The following is a 13,834-nucleotide window of genomic DNA, read 5'->3' on the forward strand; positions in this document are numbered from 1 at the left end:
GAGGAAAATCTTGACTGATGCCTGGAAATCATATGGAGACCAACATGTACGAGGGTTTATTACTGCGGGCGACGTACAATACCAGATAAATTCGCTAATGGAAGAACTTACACTTATACAGCACCTAATTTTCAGGACCTCAAAACATCCAAAGCATTTGAAACCAATGAAGTAGTTTTAAGAGGTGTGTCAGTGGGGTAGGATACACAACAACAAATTTGTAGACAGCTAGGTTTCGCAACAGCATTATGATAATGGCCAAGCATGTCTGTTTTATAACGCTGTTGATATTGACTAAGACACTTAGAAAGAACTCTCCTCCTTCAAAATAATACTGTGGGTTCTCTTATGACCTCTCAAAATAGCAGATGAACAACATTTCAAGATCGCTTCCATTTGCCTTTGTACCACACTTGAGAGTGTCAGCTACATTTTGTTCCCCTTCAGGGAGCAGCACTTGAGTCCACAACCTTTACATTTAGTTGACATCTGACAGCAGCAATAATATTGTTGGATTGTATCACCTTAACTTTCCTCTGCAGGACACACATGGTTATGATTTAGGCATATATTGGTGCTCTTTCACTGTTGCTGTGGAATTTCACAAACCATCACGGGGGTACTTTTTTTAAAAAACCAATCATATACATCACTAAAACGCATAATTCAGTCAGATAATCAGCTGTTCCTTGCTTTACCACATTCATCCACATGCTGTGAATTAATAAAAAATAAAAAAACTCAATGAGCTTACATTTTTGAACTTTTTTATTAACTGAAAACATTAACACATACGGGGGTGGGAGGAGGGAATTGGGCGTGTATGGTCACAATAAAACGCTGAGGCTGGTTGAGTTTACACTAAACACTTTGTTACAGATGTGGACCAGCACAGTGGCTCTAAAGTGACTTTACCACAGTCCTTAAACAACAATTGCACATTTAACGATAAAAATACACCATGTATAAAACAGTACAATGCAATAATTCATCTTGAAAGGCTGACATTTTTCTTTCCACAAAATTATGATGTAAGACTCAGTTGGGTTGGCACACAAGCCACTGGGGCAATGTCCTCAATGAGTGCAGCAACATGATTTGACAATGAGTATGCTCCTACCTCAGAGAACACTATAAACAGTCACTTTTGGAAAGAGTCAGAGATGCTCCTTCTCTAGCACTGATGGCAACCTGTGAAAAACAAAATGCTTCCTCTAAACTATCAAAGTTGGCTTTGCCAAAGCTTTGATTTGTGTAAACGTCTTCAATGAAATCAGCAATTTGGATGCTTATCAGCATGGTACTATAAACATTAACAGTCTGTAAGCTACACAATACAGTTTCTATAGGCTGCTTTCCAAAGCCTTATTTGACAAAAGTTCACAGTTTTTACATTGGTTCTGCAAAACACTTAAAGGGGCTATGTCATGGTGCACCAGGGCTAAAAGACAATCCATTGAAATAGTGTTGCAACTGGTAATCCCAACGTTACCCACAAATACATTGTAGTCATGTCTGCTGTCAAAGATTGTCTTTCAGCCCAGGAATGAGTACAGGCCACTACAATACTCAGAATAGACAGCAGTGTGTAACTACATTGTACTCAGTCAGCTGTTGGGCACCCACTCAGCATAGTGGTAGAGGAACAGTGCTCGCCTTTACTCAACTCTTAGAACACAAAATAACTTCTTAGAACATTCAAAGCTGACTTTCCAGAAACCATGAAACAGTGTCCTACAAATTGACGTAACCCCATGAAAATAGGGCTGAAATTCCCAGGAAGTATTTTTAGTTTATAAAATTCTGCTGCAAGATTTTTGCATCCACTTTAATGCATAGTAACAGACCTTCACAACAACACATCCCTAGGCTTATGCACACATTTAAAATAATTAGTATTCCAGCATAATTGAACAAAATAGATAAACCACTGCAACTGCAGAAAACAGATTGCAAATCTCTGGTATAAATCCATGTTTCCTGATTGTTTCAGTCTCATTCCTTAACAGTGAGTACAATACTAAATAAGAATATCCTTGAGTACTTGATCTGGTCCTTTCATTATTCTTAGTCTGACAGCCACGATGGTATAAGACAGATTTCTTGGCGAATACCTGTGATAATTCTTTATTTCTGTTCTTTGGCATGGGATGTTTGCATCTTAAACACTGGAAAATATGGGTCAATTCAACCAGATCATAACTGATCTGCATTGTATCACCCTGCATCTACTTCTGCATGACAGATGGGCTTGATTTACAGCCAATTAAATACTTTTGAAGCCTCAAAACTTTGTTGTATGAAACAAGGTTGTCAACTAGCGCAGCAAAATCAGACACTCTGGTTGAGAGGCAGATGTTTGCCAGGGATAGGGGAGAAAATAATGCCTTGAATTCTGTTATGTCCAGTGGAGAGGGCAGATGGAGTCTTGACTTAAAAACCTCTTATCAGTACTTTGGACAATTCAGTACTGCACGAGAAGTGTCAACCTAAGTAATAGAAGTCAGATGGATTCATGCAGTACAACACAGTGACTGACATGCAATCCCCTTGTAACCCTACCTTTGGATATTTATGGATTTATCCAAATAACACCGAGCAGATGATAAAGAACATTCAGCGCTGAGAGGCACTGGGAGGAGAGAAGGCGAGTAAAAGCTGCTTGTGGTTTCAAATCTAAGACCAGAGACTTGAAAACAAAATGCTGGCTGATATGCAGGTACAGCATGGAGGGAGAGTAACACTGTTGAAAATACCATCTTTCAGGTGGGATGTTAAAATTGAGACCTCATTTTCCCTCTCAGGTAGAAGTAAAACATACCATGGCACTTTTTCAAGGAAGGGCAGAGGAAACTTCTCTGGTGTCTTGACCTATTATTCCAGTGTCCTGTCGCAGAGGGAACAGACAGACAGCATCATACAACTGGAGTTTCTAAGATGATTTTTGAGATCGAGATATAGGAGCCTGTTGCAGTTCTTGCTAATTATCTTTAACCTTCCTCTGTTTATAACCATTAATTTTAAATAGTCATCATGCTTTAAGATTGCAATGTATTATCCCTCAACCAACATCACTGTAAAACATTATCTGGTCTGTTATCATCTTGCCATTTTGTGGTGCATAAAATAGCTAGTGTATTTCCTACATTACAACAGTGACTACACTTCAAAAATATTTAATTTCCTCAAGAACATTTTGCAATACCCAAGGTTATGAAAGGAATGATACGAATGCAAGTTTTTATTTTATTTATGGTTTAAAAAGACAGCAATTGCCAAGTACAACAGAAATCCTTGTGATCACCTTATAAAAATTGTGCTTTTCTGACTACTTTCTATGAAAATAAGATCGGGATCAGTGTTTCAGATCCGTACATCTCACAAGCTGATTTCACCCACTTCAACAGTTCTGCTTGGAATATCAAAGCCTCAAACTTAATGCTGATAGGAGCAAACTTTGGACCCATCTGATTTTATACTTTGATTGACTTCACAATAGAGAAATTATCTCTGCTCATTATCATGTTCCTGTTTGTGCAGGCTTGCGGTATGCAAGTTGGCTGCCATGTTTCTAACACAAACAGCAGTGACTGTGAAATACATTTGTGAAGGGTGTAACAAAAATGCAAATCTTCTTTCCTTCTTAATCATAAAGTGCAGATTAATGTCATTACACCATTTGAAGGTACTAAACTGTAATCTCCTATAGCCTTGTGAAGCTCTCAGTCAGATATTTATTTAATTTTCTTTTTAGAAAAGTGATTGAATCTTCTCCCACCATCATTTCAGCCAGTGCATTCAAGATCATGACAGCTCACCACATGAAATAAGTTTCTCATCTCCCACATGGTTCTTTTGCCCATTCTCTTAAACCTGTAAAATCTGATTACTGACTCTTCTTGCCAATAGAATCAGTACTTTTTTCTGAATTTACTTTATTTGTCATTAGCGTAATGCAATGTAATGAATATCACTGAGCTAGATCTGACTGAGGTTTTTCTCCTTTTGCATGTGAGCAGTTATTTTCTGGAACATTCCTCTACCTGTTTGTACTGTACCATCTGTAATGACATTACACCTGTTTCTTCACGCCATCAACCCATAGCGAACATACATATGTGCAAAATACATGTTTTCTCCCTACTCCTCATGCTTACATTCAGTTGTTGTGTGTGTTTTTATGGATCACTAAAGTGGGCACTATGTTCGTTACATCATTGACATATAGATTAAAGTCACTGAAACTTGACTTTAAGGTTTAAGATATAATTTAATTATTGAAAATTGCCATGATAGTCAAAGGATCCAAATGAACTTGTTTCATATTTTATTCTTGACTTATTATTTAGAGACAGAGGCAATCTGCACTATCAAAGATGACTCCTCTCTGCTCTTCTTTAAAACAGTGTCATGAAATGTTATTTATGCACCCAAGCAGACATATTGATAGGGCCTGTTTATCATATCATCCAAAGCTAGAACCTTGGACGGAGCAATGCTCTCTCAGTACCGCACTGGACTGTTGAACTTGATTTTGTACTCCAGCCCTTGCTTGGGACTTGAACCTGGAATGTTAAGACTCAGAAGCAAGACCAACTCAGTTGCAGATGACACTTGATTCCACAACTCACAGATGAAAGAAGTGAGATATGACAGTTTCACACTGGGGAGGCGACTTCAAAATCTAACCCTCAGAGAACTCTTCAACTTGAGTTATAAAAGCACATGTTTAAACAGGAAGGGGAGACTGAAAGAACTTAGCTGTTGAACTTGCTGTCTCATGTCAGTGAGACAAGTGCTTGTCCAGAGTTGTTTCAAAGTTCTGGTGGCCCTTGTTCCACATTTTAGGATGATAGTCAATCTGAGGCTAATTCAGGAATTTGCATTTTGACTGTATGACTGGAGTTTCTGTTTCAATAGTTACAATAAAATGAAACCATAATAACAGCGTAATGTGAGTAAGGGTGCTGAACACACGCAGGAAATTTATTTAGAGAGATAGCAACAACTGGCAAATCAAAATATTTGTAGATAAAACTCAGTTCCAAATGGTGAAGTTACGTCTGTATAAGTTTCAATAGGTATGTCCAACCTAACTTGCTCTGCCTTCCTGCACCAATTGTAAACTGAATTGATTCTTCATTGCCCACTTGGATTATTCTTGAATATCACAGCACAACCACTTTTAACTCACAATTTCTTTATAACCAGCAAAGGTATCCTGGGAAGATGGCAACCATTTAGGGTCAAGGAGTCAGATTACTATAATTGTTTCATAAGCCTTGGATTAGAGAGGGAAGAGTTAAATTCAAACTCAATTCCTGCTCCTGACTGCTGTTCAGGGATCCTTGTTGGGAAATGGAAACATACATGGCTGTGCCAAACTACAAGGGTCAGAGAGACTACCATGATGGAGGAACAGCCAAGGAGCAGAGGACGCATATCAACCACTCAACTAGAACTCATGGAAACAAACACTTCTAAGAGGTGAAAGAAAGCAACTTGAAGAAATAAAGGAGTAGGAAAAGCATGCCTTATGCTCAACTGTATGTTATATCTGTAATTTTTGATAAAGATTACATTGAAGGGACTTGATCCATATCTGGCACTGGCCACACATTCCATTGAATATAAATACCAGCCTAAATAGAACAAAAGGCTTACTGCCTTGCAATATTTCATTGCTCAAAGTTCAAAAGTTCTATCACCAATGATATGATGTATTCTCCAATTCTCAATAATTTGTCAGATTCTTTGCAGGCAATCCTTTAGATTAATAAACTAGCTCCTGGGAAAATAAACTGACACCCCCTCTAAAATAATCTCTAGTGCACTGATTGGCTATGCAAAGGCATAGTTTAGCCTTCTTGTTAAAATATTAGCTTTTAAAATATTGCGTAAACATCAATGGCAGTATCAGGTGGAATAAAATAAAAATAAAAAAAATTCAAAATTCACTGTGTTTTTGACTGAATCTTTTATATGTCATCCTAAGAACTGAGTCAAAGAGAACAAGGATTAAATTTGCCCTTAATTTGACATATTCTGTGGAAGTTCATGTAAAGAGCACTTTCTGATATTGTGAGATCGTAAGAACTGCCAATGCTGGAATCAGAGATAACAGTGCAGAGCTGGAGGAGCATTTCTGAAGAAGAGTCCTGACCCAAAACGTCAACTTTCCTGTTCCTCTGATGCTGCCTGGCCTGCTGTACTCCTCAAGCTCCACAGTGTGTCATCTCTTTCTGACATTGTGATGGACGCAGAATTGTTATGCTGTTCCTGCTGTAAGTCTGAACACTTCACTCTCTGCGGAAGATTTCTGTTGGCCCAAAGTCAGGTGTGAATTGTTGGTTCAGGAACTTTTAAAAATAGTCTGCTGGTAGTCACAAATCACTGGTCTCAACTGTAACTTCCTTGTCCCCTGCTCCACAGACAAAACCGGGTTCTGCAGAAGATGTCTGGAATGGGAGAATTACAAAGATGTGGTGGATGAGTTGCAGCAAGCTTTTCCACTACCAGCTGACTGACTCTTTTTTAAATAAAAACATTAAATACTGGAGAAACTCAGCAGATCTAGCAACATCTGTGGAAAGAGGAACAGAGTCAACATTTCAGTTCAATGCCTGACATCATCTGAGCTGTTCCCTTGAAATGTTAACTCTGTTTTCCTCTCCACAGATGCGGCCAGACCTACTGAGTTTCTTCAGCATTTTCTGCTCTTACTTCAAGTTTTTAGTACCTGCAGTATTTTGCTTTAATGTGATTCTAATTTTAAACTACAGGCAGTAAAATTATCAGGCCTAGGGCTGTGAAATCTACTTTAGTTTACTCCTATTTTGTATTATGTCTGTCTTCTTTCATTCAGGATGTGGTGGTCTCTGGCAAGGCCAGATATACTGCTCATCCCTCGTCTATCCTTGAGAAGGCAAAAATGAGCCATCTAATTTTGGAACTGCCGTATTGAGGGGTATACTCATAGTGTTAGCAACATAGGATGTTAAGAAGAAATTGATAGAAGTTTGTAAACCAATGAAATTAATAAGAATACATCAAGATCAGAGGGGAGAGAAGTCCTGTGATGGGAAGCAGTGGCTGCAAGTCATGTTACATTTGTTACAACAATGCTATGACTGATTCAAACCTTGGCGAGAAATGGCATGAATTGAATGAGCATGTTTTAGCTTTTAGTAAAGGTCTGTCACGTGCAAGTTCCCATTAAGAGTGAAGTCAGTCTGGAGTGTTGACTTGAAGGCAAAGTTCTTCAGGTTACATTATGCTGACTCCTTGCTCTCTGGTCCACCACAAGGTCCTGGCCAGTATATAAACTGCTCTACCTTTGCACTTGCTCAGATTTGAATACACGCTCTTTTAAATCAATTGATTTGCTGGAGATGGAGAGGTTACGATTCCTTAAGCATGTTGATCCTAGCACAGATTTTGAGCGCTGGCCCGAGCTTGATGTTCATGGCACTCATTAGGTGGTCCTCCTTCAGCAAGAGCAGAGCCTGGCCGTCAATTTCCTGGGACCGAAATTCATCAGCAATATCCCTGCAACCTGCATGCGAAAACCACACAAAAATGGTCTGAAATACAACTGAAGAGATTTTCATTTTTAATTAATGTCATAAGATACAGGCGCAGAGTACACAGCACAGCCCAATGAGTCTATTCCATCTTTCAATTAGATAATTGTTGATCTGATAATTCTCAACTCCACTTTCCTGCCTTATTCCCATAGCCCTTGGTTCCCGTATTGATTAAAGATTTATCTCAGCCTTGAATATAGCTAGCAACCCAAGCTCTACAGCACTCTGCTGTAAAGAATTATACAATTTTTATTCTCTGTCTAAATAAGCAAACCCTTACTCTGTGATTTTGTCCTAGACTCTCCCACAATAGGAAGCAAGTTCTCAAACTTATGGATATCACCAAAGGAATATAGGAGAGACTAAGAGAAGCTGGGCTGTTGCTCATCAAATAGCAGAGGGCAGAGTTGATGGGCACGTTCAAATTATGAAGGGTAAATAGACTGAGAAAAACCGTTTCCACTGACAGGAAGGTTAGCGGCCAAAGAACACAGATTTCGGTAACTGGCAAAAGGACTAAAAAGGACGCAGGAAGATTTTTAAAGTTCCTGCAATGAGTTGTTGATTTCTGGAACGCTCTGCCTGAAAGGGCAGCAGAAGCTGATTGAATAAAAACTTTCAAAAGAAAACCGGACTAATATTTGACAGGCAAACGTTACAGGACTACAGGAAAAGTATAGGCAAGGAGTGTAATAATTGGATAACGAAGAGCCTGCAATGACATAATAGGCTGAATGGTCTCCTTCTGCCCTGGGACATAGAATAGTGCAGCACAGGAATGGGCCCTTTGGCCCACGATGTTGTGCCGAATATGACCAAATGAAACAAATCACTTCTGCCTGCCCTTGGTCCATATCCATGTGCTTACCTAAAAATCCCTTAAATGCCATTATCGTGTCAGCCTCAACCACCACCCCTGGCAGTGCATTCCAGACTTGTACCACTCTCTTTGTAAAAATTCTGCCTCCTTTAAACTTTTCCCCATCTCACCTTAAATGCATGCTCCCTAGTATTAGACATTTCAAGTCTTGGAAAAAGATTCTGCCCTCTATAAATAATGAAAAGACAAAGTTAAATCAAAAAATAGCAGCCAGATGGCACTAGGTTTAGGCTGCATTAAGGAGGATGCATATACCTAAAGAGGTTAGGAGACCTATAATTTGGAGTTCCGCAGAAAAGAAAACTGCATCATGGGAGGAATCCATGACAAATTCATTATAAAATAAATCAAATCTCAGTGAAGTCATTTTTAAGAGCTGTCTCTTGGGGTAATCCCTTAATCAGACTCGAATTAGGACTACAATGGTGTAATCCAAATTTCTGATTTACACCTCCTACGGATAATAATTCTAGGAATTGAGAAGGAAGTCTAACCACCCAACCCCGAAATACTCCACACCCAATGCATCTCCCACTCTATCTCCCGTACAAGCTGACAATCAGATAAGCATAGTGAACATGGTAAGCAGGACACACACCTGGAAGAGAATGTATGAACTCCCATACATGGTCAACTGTCCACAATGTTGGGTCCACATGTAGTGTCTCACTGCAGTCTGGCACCTCCCTCATCCTCTGTTCTCGCATTTCCCGTTCACGTTCCCGCTCATTCTGCCGGCGGCGTGTTGTCATGGCAACAGCAACAGTTTCTTCAGGAAGTGGTGGGGTGGAGGTTGTTGTGGCCTCTTCTACAGGACTGAAGCTAACAGGCATCTAAGGAGGAATTAATAATTTTGTCACTTTCAGTGCTTTACAACTGTGCTACTGAACGTTCATGGAAATTAGTAATATGGTATCCTGTGGTTACCTAACATCGGGCAAACCACCAAACCCAAGAAAAAAAAGTTTCTCATCAAATCCTCATCAGATGGAAGTCAGACCAAGGAAGATGGAGGAAGATCCAGTGAATGGGTGTCTAACACTTCAGCTAGGGAGTGGAACATTGCCCTCACAAGACATTTCGATTAATAAACTTTGTGCCAACTGTTCATTTATCCTCAGATACGAGCTAGCTAGTCTCAGCTGTCACATGTTGACTACTGAGATAACCAGGTGCAGAACTGGATGAACACAGCAGGCCGAGCAGCATCAGAGGAGCAGAAAAGCTGACATTTTGGGTCCGAACCCTTCTTCAGAAATGGGAGAAGGGAAGGGGATTCTGAAATAAATAGAGGGAGGGAGAGGGGGACGGAAGATAGATAAAGGAACAAATAGATGGAGAGGAGACGGACAGGTCAAGGAGGCAGGAATGGAGCCAGTAAAGGTGAGTGTAGATGGAGAGTTAGGGTGGGGGTAGGTCAGTCCAGGGAAGATGGGTTGGTCAAGGAGGTGGGATGAGGCTGGTAGGTAGATGGGGGTGGAGCTTGAGGTGGGTGGAGTGTTAGGTGGGAGAAAGGATCAACAGGTCAGGGAAGTGGGGACGAGTTGGACTGGTTTTGGGATGCGTTTGGGGGAGGGGAGATTTTGAAGCTTGTGAAGTCCACATTGATACCAATGGGCTGCGGGGTTCCCAAGCGAAATATGAGGTGTTGTTCCAGCAACTTTTGGGTAGCATCGTTGTGGCACTGGAAGAGGCCCAGGATGGACATGTCGTCCAAGGAGTGGGAGGGGGAGTTGAAGTGATTCGCGACTGGTAGGTTTGTCGCGAACCAAGCATAGGTGTTCCACCAAGCGGTCTCCAAGCCTCTGCTTGGTTTCCCCAATGTAGATGAGGTCACATTGGGAACAGCGGATTCGGTATACTACAAACAGTGGATTCAGTATACCACATTAGCAGATGTGCAGGTGAACATCTGCTTGATGTGGAAGGTTTTCTTGGGGCCTGGGATAGGCGTAAGGAGGGTGGTGTAGGGGCAGGTGTAGCACTTCCTGCGGTTGCAGGGAAAAGTGCTGGAGGTGGTGGGACTAGTGGGGAGTGTGGAGCAGAGGCAGTCACAGAGAGTGGTCCCTCCGGAAAGCAGATAAGGGTGGGGAGGTTAAAGTGTCTTTGGTAGTGGGACTACCTCTGTCTTTTTAGCAAATGTATCATATATAAACTGCTGTTTCATAATAAATTTTGTAAACTATCCTAAAATTACTAGTGGGTAGTCAACTGCCTATCTTAGCCATCTGTGACTCCCAAACACCAGCTGCTTTAAAATTCTATGTAACTGAATTCAAATTTGGTGAAAAACTGTTCATTCTAATAATTTTATGTATCAATTACCTACTATTTTTGAGTGAAATTTAACTAACCAGATAATTCATCAAGTTATAATCACAACATTTTCTCTCCTCATTTGGCTTGTCTACATGCTTTGATCATTTTAGTAATTCAAATTGTGCCACGTCCTTTTGGCAGGCCAAACAAGCACCATACATCTCTAAGCCTTTTCCAATATTCTAGGCACCTCAATCCGTCCTGTAATCAAAACTGGCTACAATACCTCCAGTTCCCACACTGTAGTTTTGACATTACCTCTTTGGATTGGCACTTCTTAGGTTTGCTTCAATATGTCACCATTCTGTTTTGTCTTGGCAAAATCTGCTAGACAGTATGAACACAATGCCCGGCCAATTAGTACACAGAAACTTTACCCCTGCTGAAATAATAAATTTTTCCACGTGCAACCATTCGAAAGCCCAGCACAGGATTCAAATTCAGCATCAACTGATTAGTAGCTGAATACTGCACCAACAAACATTACCCCATTGATGAGGAAATGATCACCTACCTTGGCTAATGTCCTGAAAGAAAACCGTATGATTAACCTTCAAGCAAATTGGCTGGATTTGGGTTTACACATAATGAAAAAGTAATCACTTGAAAGATGCTATTCTCCCAGCAATTCCTCAGGAGACTGCTGATATTCTCCTATCAATACCAGTCAGTTGGACGGAACTTTTGAATGCAACAGAGCTACTGTTGAGATGAGGACACAAAAATGATTAATAGATTGATTTATTTTGAGAATAGAAACAGATACGAGTTTATCATTTTAAAATGGGTAATGTCTATTTTCTGTTGGCATATAGGTGCACAAGTACCTGAATAACATTATCAAGACCAGCAGGAACATGAAAATAACCAGATCAGTGGAGGAAATGCATACCCTGGAATGGTAGGTTTAGCGTATGATGAACGGCTAAGGATCCTGGGATCCTACTCATTAGAGTTTAGAAGGTTGAGGGGAGATCTAATAGAAACTTACAAGATAATGTATGGTTTAGAAGGGGTGGACACTAGGAAGTTGTTTCCGTTAGGCGGGGAGACTAGGACCCATGGGCACAGCCTTAAAATTAGAGGGGGTAAATTTAAAACTGAAATGAGACAACATTTCTTCAGCCAGAGAGTGGTGGGCTTGTGGAATTCATTGCCGCAGAGTGCAGTGGAGGCCGGGCCGTTGGATGCCTTCAAGGCAGAGATCGACAACTTCTTGATCTCAAAAGGAATCAAGGGCTACGGGGAGAGTGCAGGGAAGTGGTGTTGAAATGCCCATCAGCCATGATTTAAATGGCGGAGTGGACTTGATGGGCCGAATGGCCTTACTTCCACTCCTATGTCTTATGGTCTTATGGTCTATTTTCTAATTTTAAAGGGAAGCGTTTGCTCAATAGAACACACATTCTAACTGTGTGTTCACTCTATCCATCCTTGGTAAGGTTCACACAAATTTAAGACACCATTACCACACATTATTACATTTTTGACTACAGTTTATGTAGCTTGAATTCCAATTTTTATCAGATTCAGGACACAGGAGATAAAATTGAATTAAACTAAAAATGTAATGATGATATCATGCATCCACACGTCTAGCTTTCACGTCCCCTATACCTGTCTCATAAAGTGATCGGCTGATGCTCCTTCAGTGATATTAGGTCTCCTTCCTCGTCGGTTGAACCCATGGGGTTCTGTTTTCTTCGTCCAACGTGTGCTCTTGTCTGATTTAAAAAGCCCCATTCGTTTACTGCAGCCAACATTGTACCTTGAAAATCAGAAGGGGAAATATTGTTGAGTAACTTTTTAATTGAAGAAGTCAATGCATTCTCTTTAAGGGGATGCAAAAGCAAAGAAATTCACCAAGGCTGTTTAATCAGCCCTTCCAAACACACAAGCATTATCATTCAGAACAGAAGCAGATACGTAGGAACACCATCAACTACAAATCCCCTCAAAGACAAACACCATACTGACTCGCAAACGTATTGCCATTCCTTCAGTGTTGCTAGGTCAAAATCCTGGAACTAGGTCCCCACCAGCATTGATGGTTTTCACACAGCAAAATGGATGAAGCAGTTGAAGAATGCAGCTCATCACCACCTTCTCAAGGGCTATTAGTAATGGACAATGAATGTTGGCCCAATCAGTGACACACACTTATGAAAAAGAGTTTTTAAAAAGACTTATGATGGTGTACACAAATTTTTGGAAGTGTCAGGACACGTTGAGGAAACGTTAATAAAATGCATTTGGTATCCACAGTTTCAAAAACAGAGACAATGAGTACAAGACTACAAGAATACAAGAACAGCGGTGCCATGGTGGCTCAGTGGTTAGCACTGGTGCCTCACAGTGCCAGGGACCCAAGTTCGATTCCACCATTGGGAAACTGTCTGTGTGGAGTTTGTACATTCTCCCTGTGTCTGTGGGTTTCCTCTGGGTGCTCCGGTTTCCTCCCACAGTCCGGAGATGTGCAGGCTAGGTGGATTGGCCATGGAAAATTGTGTTGAGAGATGTGTAGATTAGGTGGGTTGTAAGAGGAAGGGTCTGGGTGGGATGCTCTAAGAGTCAGTGTGGACTTGTTGGGCCAAAGGACCTGTTTCCACACTGTAGGGATTCTATGAATGATGTCAAGTCTTTATAGAGAGGGTGCAGAGGTGGCTAACTAGAAAGGTACCAGAGATGTAGGACTGCAGTTGTGTGGAGAGATTACAGAAACTGCAGTTACCCTCCTTAGAGCAAAGAACATAACAAAAGTATATTTCCATTTCCACTTATTTTTTCAGTCAACAAATACAGAATGTCCAGGGATCGGCCATCTTGGTACCTGACTGGAGAGTTAGCAACAGCCCCAAGACACCTCTGGTGGGGTCGCACCATAGTAAGTGCTGACCAGATGCATAAGCAGTCACTATTGGGCATTTCCCAGGATCAAAGATCATGGGAGAAGAATCTCACTTCTCTGCCACAACAACTACCAGCCGTTCAGAGGGCTTCCATTCTCTGCACCATCTGGAATGGTGGCAGCTGCCTGCAATGCATCCAT

The 13,834-nt window shown here is 40.8% G+C and overlaps 1 protein-coding gene across 1 annotated transcript in view; it reads right to left on the reverse strand.

The window, feature by feature from the left end:
• Positions 1–750: 750 nt before the first annotated feature.
• Positions 751–13,834, reverse strand: part of phc3 (polyhomeotic homolog 3 (Drosophila)) — a 127,966-nt gene continuing 114,882 nt past the window's right edge. The window contains exons 13-15 of the mRNA XM_048542584.2: positions 12,403–12,553; positions 9,065–9,299; positions 751–7,555 (exon numbers count right to left, since the gene is read on the reverse strand). Coding sequence (XP_048398541.1) covers positions 7,401–7,555; positions 9,065–9,299; positions 12,403–12,553 — 541 coding nt within the window. The 3' untranslated portion in view covers positions 751–7,400. The remainder of the gene's footprint in view (positions 7,556–9,064; positions 9,300–12,402; positions 12,554–13,834) is intronic.

The sequence above is a fragment of the Stegostoma tigrinum genome, chromosome 14 (assembly GCF_030684315.1).
Source record: "Stegostoma tigrinum isolate sSteTig4 chromosome 14, sSteTig4.hap1, whole genome shotgun sequence".
In the NCBI taxonomy this organism is placed as follows: Eukaryota; Metazoa; Chordata; class Chondrichthyes; order Orectolobiformes; family Stegostomatidae; genus Stegostoma; species Stegostoma tigrinum.